The sequence below is a fragment of the Molothrus aeneus genome, chromosome 13 (assembly GCF_037042795.1).
Source record: "Molothrus aeneus isolate 106 chromosome 13, BPBGC_Maene_1.0, whole genome shotgun sequence".
NCBI classification, from domain to species: Eukaryota; Metazoa; Chordata; class Aves; order Passeriformes; family Icteridae; genus Molothrus; species Molothrus aeneus.
In genome coordinates, this window is record NC_089658.1 from 12,600,626 (window position 1) to 12,612,611 (window position 11,986).

General features: G+C 52.3%; 1 protein-coding gene across 1 annotated transcript; it reads left to right on the forward strand.

The window, feature by feature from the left end:
• The first annotated feature begins 3,635 nt into the window (after positions 1-3,635).
• Positions 3,636-11,408, forward strand: RHCG (Rh family C glycoprotein). Its single transcript, XM_066558896.1, has 10 exons — positions 3,636-3,822; positions 7,237-7,423; positions 7,716-7,866; positions 8,207-8,354; positions 8,738-8,904; positions 9,566-9,703; positions 10,059-10,195; positions 10,720-10,844; positions 11,017-11,090; positions 11,185-11,408. Exons 1-10 carry the CDS (start codon positions 3,636-3,638, stop codon positions 11,248-11,250), a joined length of 1,380 nt encoding a protein of 459 aa, XP_066414993.1. The 3' UTR covers positions 11,251-11,408.
• Positions 11,409-11,986: the final 578 nt, after the last annotated feature.

Genomic DNA, 11,986 nt, shown 5'->3' on the forward strand with positions numbered 1-11,986 from the left:
TGGAACCAGGAGCAGATGCACTCGGCTGGGCAGGAGTAACCTGCCACCAAGAGCAAGAGAAGGACACCAGCTATCCCTGGGAAAGTGCAGAGGGCAGCCTGCAGCCTCGGGGATGTGGGCTCCCTTCTCCTGGCCAGGGCTGGCATCTCTTGACATCTCTCTGCTGTTTGAGCCCTGAGGAGGAGCCAGCCACACCATGTCACTGCTGTTGTCCAGCCACTGGCATCTGTCCCAGCAGTCTGCTGAGGACACTTAGCAGAGTGTGACCAAAACCTGCCTTATCACAGTCCCCCTGGGACCCGAAACAAACCCAGGGCAAAGGGCAGTTTCCCAGGAAAGCCTGACAGCTTCCAACACAGGAACTGCTGCTAGCTACTCAAACCCCTTCTCCTTTCCTGCCCACCTCAATGGATTTGCTCTGCAAGCCTATCCAGCTCTTGGGAAGGCCAGCAGAGGTGTTGGCTGAGCCCAGGTGACACTGTTTCCCAGTGTGACAGCCAGAGTTGCTTACACCCCGCTTCTTGTGCTGTCCCGTGTTCGTGCTGCTTTCACAGACATATTTGCCCTCTCTGCCTGCGCCACAAGGACACCAACTTCCCTCCCAAACAGTCCTTGGGTGCTTTCTGGACAATCATTTACTTGCTGGTAAATGCTGTTTCTTGGGAGGAAGGAGAGGGTGCAAGAAAAATTTGTGAATTTGGCTCATGTGTGGTTGTCACTTTGATCCAGATAAATTTTCTTATTTAGCTTAAAAAAGTCTTGCTTTATTTTGTCCTGTTCCCAACATTTATCTCCAAGGGATGCTTAATGGTGGGGGCTGAAAAAAAATAATGAGAAAGCCCAGACCTAAGTGAACTGTTTGATCTCCCCTCATAGCACCACTCTGTCCTGCCCTGGTGGAAAGTTTGTTTTCCTTTCTGCTGAGCCAGCCTGGAAAAAAGTTTTGTTTTGTATTGACTCAGATGCTTTGCTTTCAGGTCACTCCTCAAGGACCTGCACAAGCAACAAGTCACCTTTGATACTGGGCAATGCCCAGAGTCTCACTTGTGCTACATCAAGGCTTCCAGGACTCCCCAAATCCTCATTTTCCAGTGCCTTCTCCACCCCATGTGCCCAAAGGCTACTGGTAGTGGCTGCTTTGAGCACTGATTCTGGGGAGCACCCATTCCCTCCTATCCAGGGTGCAGCTGCCCCAAGGCCTCCAGGCAAGAGGGAGGGATTTCTGTGCTTTAGATTTTGTCTCTACATCTTTCAAACATATTTAGTGCTCATAAAAGTGAGAAACTGGGAGAGACCCAGCTGGGACCAGTACTGAACAACCCACACCCAAGGTAACTGAGATCCGGACAGTGCCAGACCTGGTCCACATCTCTTGAACAGAAAGACAAATGTTCCTTCTCCCCCAGCATCATCCCAGAGATTTTCTGGAGAAACCTTGCAGCTCTTATGGGTGCTGGACATGATGGGTGAAATTCTGTGGTGGAGCAAGAGGACACCAGCCTGAAGTTTCCAACAGGACATTTAAGCACCCTGATATTTGTGACTGAGGCATGGCGACACCTGCCCTGTGTGTCCTACCAGCCTTGTAGGGTGGGTGCAGTGGTGGTCTAACCCATCACAGGATGTGCCCTGCCAGCACTGCTGCAGACACATGTGTTGGCACAACCCCATCAGCCTTCCCAGTGCTATCCTGGCCCTGGAAAGGAGCCTGGAGAGAAGCTGGTCCTTTAATGGGCTCTCAACACACGGACAGCCAGTGGAGCATGCCAGCCCTGATGGGGCTGCAGTGACAAAGTGCTGATCTGCAGGTTGATAAGGAGGGGCAGTGCAGCAAGGTGAGACTATCAGGCCAGCAGAAAAGCCATTAGCCTTTGTTCCTGGCCTCCACACATGGGAAGAGGGGCTAGGGACAGCAAGTGGGACAAAACTGCTGCCTCTGGGGTCTGCACAAGGGCTTTGCAAGCTGCTTTTCTGGAAACCCTGCCATTTCAGTGATGGCATAGATTAGAAAAGCTCTGCAGTTACTCTTTTGCTAGAGCAATCACAAAGTGTAGCTGCTGGTGGCTACAATCCCTAAGCAAGTTCCCTTTTGTTTTAAAATGCTCCTCTGTGCTGCCTTTTTGAGGTGTCTAAAGGCTGCTCTAGGGCAGGGCACAATACCAGTCCTACCACGTAGCTGGCACCAGAACAGGCAACTGTCAACAGTGTTCCAGCAATTAGAGATCGAGTATTGTCTGGGGATTTCAGCTTCCTTCTAGCTGGAGATCCTTTGTATCCTGGTGTGCACAGCCCTGCAGACACCCTGTGTAATGGGAGACCCAAAACCACACCCTGAGCAGCATTGCTCGAGGGGGAGCTCGTCCTTCAGACAACAGCAAAATCCCTTTGCTTTAGGCGTCCCCAGAAAGTGACCCCAGTCACATGGAGCTCTGCTCGTGCAGGGTGAGGGCTAAGGCAGATGGGCTTCTCTCTTTTTTCAGCACTGTCTCTATCCTGCTGCCTGCACGGGTTCAAATGAGGTTGGAGGATGATTTTGTGTGGCCGTCAGTCTCTTCAAGACCATCCACAGCATTTTTCTGCCATCTGTCATTTTGAGAAGAAAAGCACACAAGAAAAAATAATAAACTCAAATTATTGCCTAATCAACACCAAAATCAGTGCTGCTTGCTCAGCCTGCGGGCCACAATTAGATGCCATCAGCAAATTTGGGCAGCTTGCCTGGGCTGCAGTCTTTCATCTCTGGAAGACTGACAGGCAAACCAGGGATCTGCAGGCAGAGGAAGGAGCTGGGATCCGTTTGAAGGACTTGCCTGGCTCTTTGGGGAAAGAGCACATAATTCAAAACAGTAGGAAAAATGGACTTTTGTGCTTATGTTTGTTAATTAAAGGAAAACCATACCAGAGGAAGGGCTGTTTAGGCCTCCAGCACCATCTCACAGTATTGCCCTGGTTCTGCAGCCCCAGCTCAGTTTGCCTTGCCAGGAGGATGCTCTGGGTAAATCACTTTGGGAAATGATGGAACACGTGTCACTTGAACATTCTTACAGCCTTGGCAGGGCCATCACGTGTCTCTGCATTCATGGAGGATCTCAGTGCCTGGTTTGAAGCCCGCACCTTCCTCTTCCTCCTGTTTTGCACCTCAGCTGCTTTTCCAAAAGCCAAGAGCTAGAGCAAAGGGCAGTGCCTTCACCCACAATGCCAGCTGGGGAAGGGGATCTCAGAACTGGGGAGGGGGTGAGGGGAGCACCCAGAGCCAGGAGGGAGGGGACAGTGGGATGAAGGTGCTCCTGGCAGGGGCAGGGAAGGGGTGTGGGACTGGGCAGAGCAGGGGGCTGGACACTCTGAGTCACACTGACCTCCACCTCTGCTGGTCCCCGTGGAGGCAGGGCTCAGAGGTGCTCGGAGCAGCTCAGAGGAAAGGTGCTGAGGCTGTCCCTCCTCCCAGGGAGGAAGGTGGGTTAGAGGAACAACCCTGCTGAAGCTCCAGTGCTCTGAAACGTGATCCTGCCAGAGGCACCTCCCTGGGCCCCACCTCGTCCTCCCTGACCTATATATGTGCCCGGCCCTGGGCAGCGTGGGGGCCGCGGCTCGCTCAGCCCCCGGAGCCCCTGCGCAGGGACAGGGAGCGCCAGGGCATGGCCAAGAACACCAACATGCGCTGGCGGCTGCCGCTGGTGTGCCTGCTCTGGGAGCTGGCCATGATTGTCCTCTTCGGGGTCTTCGTGCGCTTCGGCGCCGAAGCTGATGCGCACTGGGAGAAGGAGAAACAGGGCATGAACCTGACCAGTGACATGGAGAACGACTTCTACTTCCGATACCCCTGTGAGTATTCTGGGAGCCTAATCCTTGTGCTGGCTGGTCCCCATCCCATCCCATCCCATCCCATCCCATCCCATCCCATCCCACCATCCCATCCCATCCCATCCCATCCCATCCCATCCCATCCCACCATCCCATTCTGTCCCATCCATCCTATCCTGTGCTGTGGCAGAGCCTGTCAGAGGTGCTGTCTCCACCAATTGCTAACAGGTTGTGCTCTTGCCTCGAGGCTGACTTGGGGTTCACCAAAGAACCAGAGAAAAGCCTCATGGCCCTCTGGTGCCCTGGGGCTCTGTCAGCAGGGTACTGTGACGTCTTTTCTCCAGGAATAGGGCTGACGTGTTCCCAACACTCTGCAAGTTTCAGCTCTCTGCCCCCTCCCTCAGCTTTGGATCAGAGCAAGCCTTTCTGTGCACACAGAGGAACGGCTGTCGAGATCCTGTGACATCTTCCTCCTCTTCCTCTGTCCACCCCCTCACTTGTGAATTACCCTTTAGCTACTGGCATTTCGGTGCCAGAGTCCTCCTGAGCTGCCAGGTTCCCAGGGTTCTTAGGTTCTGCATCACAGTGACACAGAAATTATTCAGAAGGTTAAAGCTCTTCTGGCCAGCCAGTGCCTCTGGGTGGCTTTGATCTCCAGGGCTGGTCATCTTTGTGAGCCTTTCAGAACATGCTGCTTCTGTAGGCAATTGTTTCCAAGGAAGCAACAGGCCTGAGTCATGCATCTATTTAGAACATTTCCATTAAAAACACCTGCTAAATCAAAGGAGCTATAGCAACCTGTGGCTGCTGAGGATTAGCTAGTGGAGAGAAGGATTTGCTTACAGAAACCCGCTGCTCAGTCAGCCTCCAGGTTCATGTACGGTCGTGGCTGCCCTGGGCTCTCCCTGGACATCTGCCCTTGGGACCAGCCCCACACAGGTTGGTGTGAAGCAGCAGCAGTGCCTGAGGGCTGCTCTTGTCACTGGTGTGCTGGGAGGACATCAGGAAAGAATGTGTAGGAGCTAAGGAAGTGACATCTCTTCTGTCCTCATATCCCACTCCTGCTCTGCAGTGCCAAATATTCCCCCTCAAATGGCAAGATGGATTCAACACAACTAAATCAAGCTAAGGGCAGCTGCTCAGTTTAGCTTTGAATTACGTTTCTGTTTCAGGCCTGAGGAAGAGCTCACGTGCCCAAAAGCACAGCTGTTCTTTCTCCCTTATCTAATCAGAAATTTTCTCTCTCTGCAAAGATGGACAAACATGACAAGGTGGCCAAGCCCTGGAATTTTAATCCTTGTGTCCATCCAGTGCTGCTCAGAAGACTGTGGTGGTTGATCACCCGAGGATCATTTGTACCAACATATCTGTGACCACTGCTGTCCCCAGCACATGTCTGCAGTGGCAGAGGGATGAGTGACAAATGAACAGGTCCTTCAAGCCAGAAAAGATTGGGAAGGCAGGCAGAGGGAAGCTGCCCTGGTTTCAGGAAGCCAATATGTGGTTGTGTCAATGGTGCCCATTGCCAGGTCCAGTCAGTGAGACAATTCCTTCTCATTTTGGATTGCACATGGATATTTTGTAATCAGTGACTCATCTGCTCTCTAGAGGAAAAGAAATGAGATTTGTTTGTCCCCAAGAGCATTCCCAAAACCCAAACACTTATTCTTGATAGTTATGGCTATTGTCCTGCCACAAAAGCAGGCTTACAAAATCTGTAGGGCATGGCAATGCCTGTACTGCCTCTGAATGATAACAATGTTATTCTTTCTTACTAAGAGAAAACAAAGGCAAGGGTTAGAAAAAGGTCTTAGATTGGGTGTGGTTTAAAGAAAGATCTGCTCTTCCTCCTGAGTTCATACAGGGTCTAACACACAATGGGATCCTCTGGGTTTTGGGAAGGCACACAGTCCACAGCTTTAACTCTGACCTGTGTATTTCTGCTCTTAGGATGAGAGAATGAATATATGATGCAAATGGCAGCAGATAAATCTAGCTGTGTATTGTGCTGCTTACACTGAAAAGAGAGAGAGGAAACAAATACAGCTGCAGAGGGAAGGTCTATGGGATTGTGTGGTAAAACCACAGTAACTAAGACTGGTTCTTAGGACATGTGGAGAAGTGCTTTGGAAGTGACCTCTGCTGAGCAGTGCCACCTGCAGATCTCGTCTCCTTCCTTTTTAAAGAGTGATTTCATAGGGGGGGCATCTTTTAAAAGCAATCAGATTAGCATGGCACTACATGGCGTAAGCCTGTCCAAATGCTCATCCTTAAGTTGCAAGGTCTTCTAAAGCACAAAAGGACAAAACTCCCAGCTTCTGCAGAGCTGCACTTAACACAACTCTTCACCAGGCTTCAGGGGTGGTAGCAGACACAAGCCCTGTGGAAATGCACCAGGAGCTGATGGATTTCAGCACAGTTTCAGGGTAGAGCAGACTTGCAGCCCCAGAATTTCCTTTGCCCTGAGCTTACACCCTCTCTGAGTGCACAGACTTTGCTGGATGTAGTGGCTATAATGATTTCTGCACTGCAAAATGCAGAATATTCTGGTTTAGCTCCCTCAGTGCTGTATTTATCTGCTCTGCAGCATGGTTTTGCTGGCAGGAGTCTCCCAAGGGGGATCCCAGCCTTGGGTCTCCTGTTCTTTCCATTGGCTGAATGGCCTGCAGTGTTAGGGTTTGCATGATTCAATTTGTAAGTATGCAAGCGTTTCAGCTCACTTAATTGCAAAGGAATGCTTATCTGATAGAAAGGTGCAGCATTAAAAAGTACAGCAGGTTTATTGCACCAAGAAGGTCTTTCAAGAGGCTCACACAGATCTGGTTTCCCCCGGGGGAAGGGCATCTGAGGGGCTCAGGTGAGCAGCTCTGACCATTAGTGGGAAGAACTGGGTCTCTCTGGTTTGAGCACTAAAAATCTCACAGGGTGGGGTTCTGCTCTCAAGGGTATTTTGCCGCTGATTTCCAAAGCATTTAAAAATGTATTTGTAAACTTTCCTTGTTCTTGTGCTCTCCTTGCTCTGAGCCATCACCAGGACCCTGCACTGAATGGACCTACCCAAAATGGCCATTTACGTGTTTCAACAAAACTTTACTGTTCATTCATGTGATGGTTTTGAGTTTTTCACAAAAGGAGAAAAAACAATCTGAATAGAAAAACGTTTTCCTTTGTACACTCCATTACTCTCAGGTCTTCTTTTGCACGCAGCTTTTAGTAAACATTTACTTTAAAGGCTGAGCCTTTTAACCAAAAGCCAATTTCTAAAAGCTGAGCCATTTTCAGACTTAGAAACATGGGGACATGAGGCAAACACATTTTCTCTTGAATTTCCCCCTACTGCTACTAATGTAATTAGTTTCTTTTCAACACCAAATGCACGGGGCACTTGCAGCCCTGCTGTCCTGGCAGAGCTGACACTCCCTTCCCTCTGCGCAGCTTTCCAGGATGTCCATGTGATGATCTTTGTGGGCTTTGGCTTCCTCATGACGTTCCTCAAGCGCTATGGATTCGGAGCTGTGGGTTTCAATTTCCTCCTTGCTGCCTTTGGGATCCAGTGGGCTCTCCTGATGCAAGGCTGGTTCCACTCTTTCAAGGATGGGAAGATCCTCATTGGAGTGGAGAAGTAAGGAGGAGTTGGGCTCTGGGATGGCATCTCTGGCCTGGCCAGTGGAAGAGCTGGAATGAGAGCCAAGCAGTTGGCAACACCTGTATGTCAGTGCTGGGAACACGTATCATCCACATTACCTGAATAATGTGGGGGTGTGAGGATGAGAGGAAGGTCAGTGGGAAATCTAGGGATGTTTCCTAATCATTTCTTTTTCTTCAGGTGGGATCTCTAGAGCTGGGGGTGGGTAAGAGTGATTTACAGAGAAGTTTTTCCTTATTAAACCACAATTTTCCTTCCTTTTTTCCAGCCTGATCAATGCTGATTTCTGCGTGGGCTCTGTGTGCATTGCCTTTGGGGCCATCCTGGGCAAAACCAGCCCCATACAGCTCCTTGTCATGACTTTGTTTCAAGTCACACTCTTTTCAGTGAATGAGTACATCCTCCTCAACCTTCTTCATGTAAGGCTTTAGGTAGTACCTGCTTTGTTCTGCTCCTCCCTCCCTGCCCCTCTCCAAACTGTCTCCCTTTGCTATGGCCCCACCAAGCCACTGCCTTCATGAGCATTAAAAATGCAAGAATCCAGGCAGCAAAAGCAGGCAGATTGTGAAGGAGAGGGGCAGTGGACCATACTTTCCTGGCAAGGGAGATCTTCTGGGGTTTTACACATAAGCCTGTCAATTCAGGAGCACTGGGTCCTCTGTCAAGTGCACAGACAAGCTGGGCATGATGCAGATCAGGCCTCAGCTCCAGAACAAGTGGTGATTGCAGAGGCAAACCTCTGTTTTCCCGTGGCTGCAGGTAAAGGATGCAGGTGGCTCCATGACCATTCACACCTTCGGAGCCTACTTTGGCCTCACGGTGACACGGATCCTGTACAGACCCAACCTGGAGCAGAGCAAGGACAAGCAGGGCTCCGTGTACCACTCTGACCTCTTTGCTATGATCGGTGAGCCAGCCCTCATCCTGGGCTGCTGCTGCATGGGGAGCACTGGGCTGCACAGGGCTGGATCCTTCTGTGTCTCTGGGAAAAAATGAAACCAGGATATGGGGTTGAGGAGCTCTGTATCCCAGAGATCTTTCACATTTCAGAGTTACTCAGCTCCCTTCCTCAGTGGCTGGGCTGAGATGGTGCCTGGGAAAATAAGGATGCATTTTGGTTCCCTTTCTCTGCCAGCCTTTCCTGATGCTGGTCTCATCATGTGGGGCATGGATCTGAGGAAGCAGGACTATGGGATGTAATTTCCCCCCATGCAGAAGAGTTTTGTTTTCAATCCCTGTATTCTCTCTTTTCCCTTTCTCTTCCTCATCCCATCTGCCCCATCCCACCAGGTACCCTGTACCTGTGGATGTACTGGCCCAGTTTTAACTCAGCCATTTCTGACCACGGGGATGCCCAGCACAGGTCTGCCATTAACACGTACTGCTCGCTGGCTGCCTGTGTCCTCACCACCATGGCCTTCTCCAGCATGCTGCAAAAGAAGGGCAAGCTTGACATGGTAAGATGGGAGCACAGAGCCCTGCACTGCCCCAGGGACATATAATGAGGTTGATCAAGGGTCTAGGAAACAACTGGCACTCTTGTTTTGCTGAACAGACACAGGGTTTCCGGGATGATGGTGAAACCAGCATCCAGGCAGAAACTCTGAGGCTATATTGAATAAGAAAGTGGGAATGGGTCCTGCAGGGCTTGAAGTGTGGGGTGATGCCCTCCCAAGTCACAGCAGGGACTGGACCTGCTCTTGGACACGTTGCAGAGCCCTTTTTGGCAGCGCTCCCCATCAAACAAGGCCTGCGCAGCAGCTCGTGAGCAATCAGGGGGCTGACTTGTACGTGTTGGATGTGTGGGTGACATGTCTCTGTGACAGCAGAGCTTGCATGACACACGGGTGAGACAATTTCCATCTCATCACAACTCCCCACCCATATCTGTGGATGCAAAGAACGTGTGTGGTACGGGGAGTGGGAGTCTCTGTGCACCTGTGCTACAGACAGAAGCTGCCTGTTCTTTTCTTGTTTTTCACCACCAAGTAGGAAAATGGGCCCTGATATTTCCTCTGGAAACATTTTCAGAGCTGATTCTCCCGCTTTGCCATTTGCACCATCCCTGAGCAATAGCAATGTCCCTGAGATGCCAAGGCAGAGTGGTTGCCCCTGCAGGTGCACATCCAGAACGCCACGCTGGCCGGCGGCGTGGCCGTGGGCACCAGTGCCGAGATGATGCTCACCCCATATGGCTCCCTCATTGTTGGCTCCATCTCTGGCATCGTGTCCACGCTGGGCTATGTCTACTTCACGGTGAGTGCTGCTCGAGGGGCCTGCAGCCCTGCTCCTGCTGAGGAGACCAGAAATGGATTCACTTCCCTTTGACAGTTCCTGCTTTCCAGAATCCCTTGTGAGATGCACTTCTGTCTCCTTTTACTGGCCCAAAATGCTCAGGAAGTTTCAGACTCCCAAAAGGAGCATGTTTGGAGGATATGTTGTTAGTTTATCTTGAGCTTGGCTCACATCTTTGTCTACGAGCCTTTAGCTCTTTAATGGGACACAATATCTCTCCTCTTTCTCTGCTTATCCCAATCCTCCATGGAAGAAACTAATCCTTTCCAGGGTCACACTCAATTCCCTGATCTCTCTCTACTTCCCCCCCCCTCAGCCTTTTTTGGAGTCTAGGTTGCACATTCAGGACACATGTGGCATCCACAACCTCCATGCCATGCCAGGCCTTATTGGGGGCATTGTGGGGGCCATCACAGCAGCTGCAGCCACGGAAGATGTGTACGGAAAGGAAGGGTAAGATGGCTTGAAAATCTTCCCTGAGAACAAATTTTACCTGAAGCTCTGTGGGCTGGGAGCAGGGAGCAAATGACAGCTTTTGTTAGTAGTTCAGAGTTGCCCAGAGTTATCCCTCAAAAACATGGGTTGTGCTGACTGTGTTGGGCTTACTGAATTGTAGCCTCATCTTATGCAGCTGACTCTTGGTGGCCTCAAAAAGTGAGCCACAGTCCCGCTGTTTGGCATTATTCTGGGCCACAGTGGGGAGGGAAGTGCTTCTCCCTCTCCCCTGCATTGTTTTGTGGGGTCAGGTAAAGCTAAAAGTCTGAATTACAAAGAGGTTGTTTGTATTTTGGGCTCCTCCTTGGTAAAGCTTTGCCAGGGGTCAGAGAAAGAAGTGAGCAGTGTTTTGGGCATTGGTCCACTGCAGAAGAGGGATGGGGCCAGGGAAGAGCTCCCAAAAGAGCAAGGCACCATGGTTCCTCCGGAGCCGGGGAATTCCTCCTGCCAGGGGCAATCATCACCATTTCTGCCCTCGGCAGGTTCATCAAGGCGTTTGACTTCACGGGCGTGTACCAGACGCGGACACCCAGCATCCAGGGAGGCTTCCAGGCAGCCGGCATTGTGGTGTCTCTGCTGATGGCATTCGCTGGGGGAGCCATCGTGGGTAAGCCGGAGGGCAGCGCGGAGAGGGGAGGATGCTGAAACAGCGGCCGGATCCATGTGCCGGATCCATCCTGGGGGGACGGCACCGAGCGCCGTGCCAGGGCTGCGTTTGCCCCCTTGGGTGGAGCATCCCGCATCCCCCCGTGCCCACCGCCCTGCCCTCCTCCTCTCAGGGGGCATCCTGAAGCTGCCCATCTGGGGGGACGCCGCGGCCGAGAACTGCTTCGAGGATGGCATTTACTGGGAGGTGAGCGGGCCGGGAGCGGGAGCGGGGCGGGGGGCACGAGATGGCGCTGTCGGCCCGCGGCCCGGCCCGGGGGGCTCAGGGGGCTCTGCCGCAGGTGCCGGAGGACGAGGAGAGCGACGTGTACCACATGCACAACCCCGACAAGCCCGCCTCGCCCTGAGCCGCGCCCCGCCGCCCGCCCGCCTTCCCCGCCGCAGCACCGAGCCCCGCTGCCGCGCCGGGGGATCGTCCGTTCCCCGCGACCGCGGGGCTCTGCCCTGCTCCGCCGCTTTTGTAACGAGCTGCTGTGGATATAATAAAGTCGTGTTCTTCTTTCCAGGCCTGTGCTGCCGTGTGTCAGCGGCCGAGCGGGGTGGGATGTGCGGCACAGGGATGGGATGTGCGGCACAGCAGCTGCCAGGAGGGCTCTTGGCTGCCCGGGGTAAAGCAGAGGCGCTGGGACACTCCTGGTGCCCTGGGGACGAAGTGGAGGCATGAACAGTGGCAGCACAAGCGGGGTGTATTAGACAATGTATTAGATAATGCAGTCTGGGGAGATACTTGGTTTGGGAGCTGGCACCTGAGATGACAGCACCCACGGTGGGAAGCACAGGCTGGGCTCGTTCTTTTTGAGGAGGGGATGCTGGGGTGCAGCAGCTGAGCCTTTACTCATCCTGCCATCCACGTGGGGGTGAGGGCCATTGTGAGTCCAGCTACACTTCTACACGATGGCCTCTGCCATCACCTTCCCTTGAACTGCCCTACTGAGGCCTCCATCAGTTCCTTGGGAACCTTGTTTGCATGTACAGCACGGGCTGGCAGCACCCTTTCCTCCTTTTTGGCTTTATCCATTTCTTTCAGTGTCATCAGATGGCTCTTTCCACTGTCTGGTGCTATTCTGATGGGAAGAAGACAGC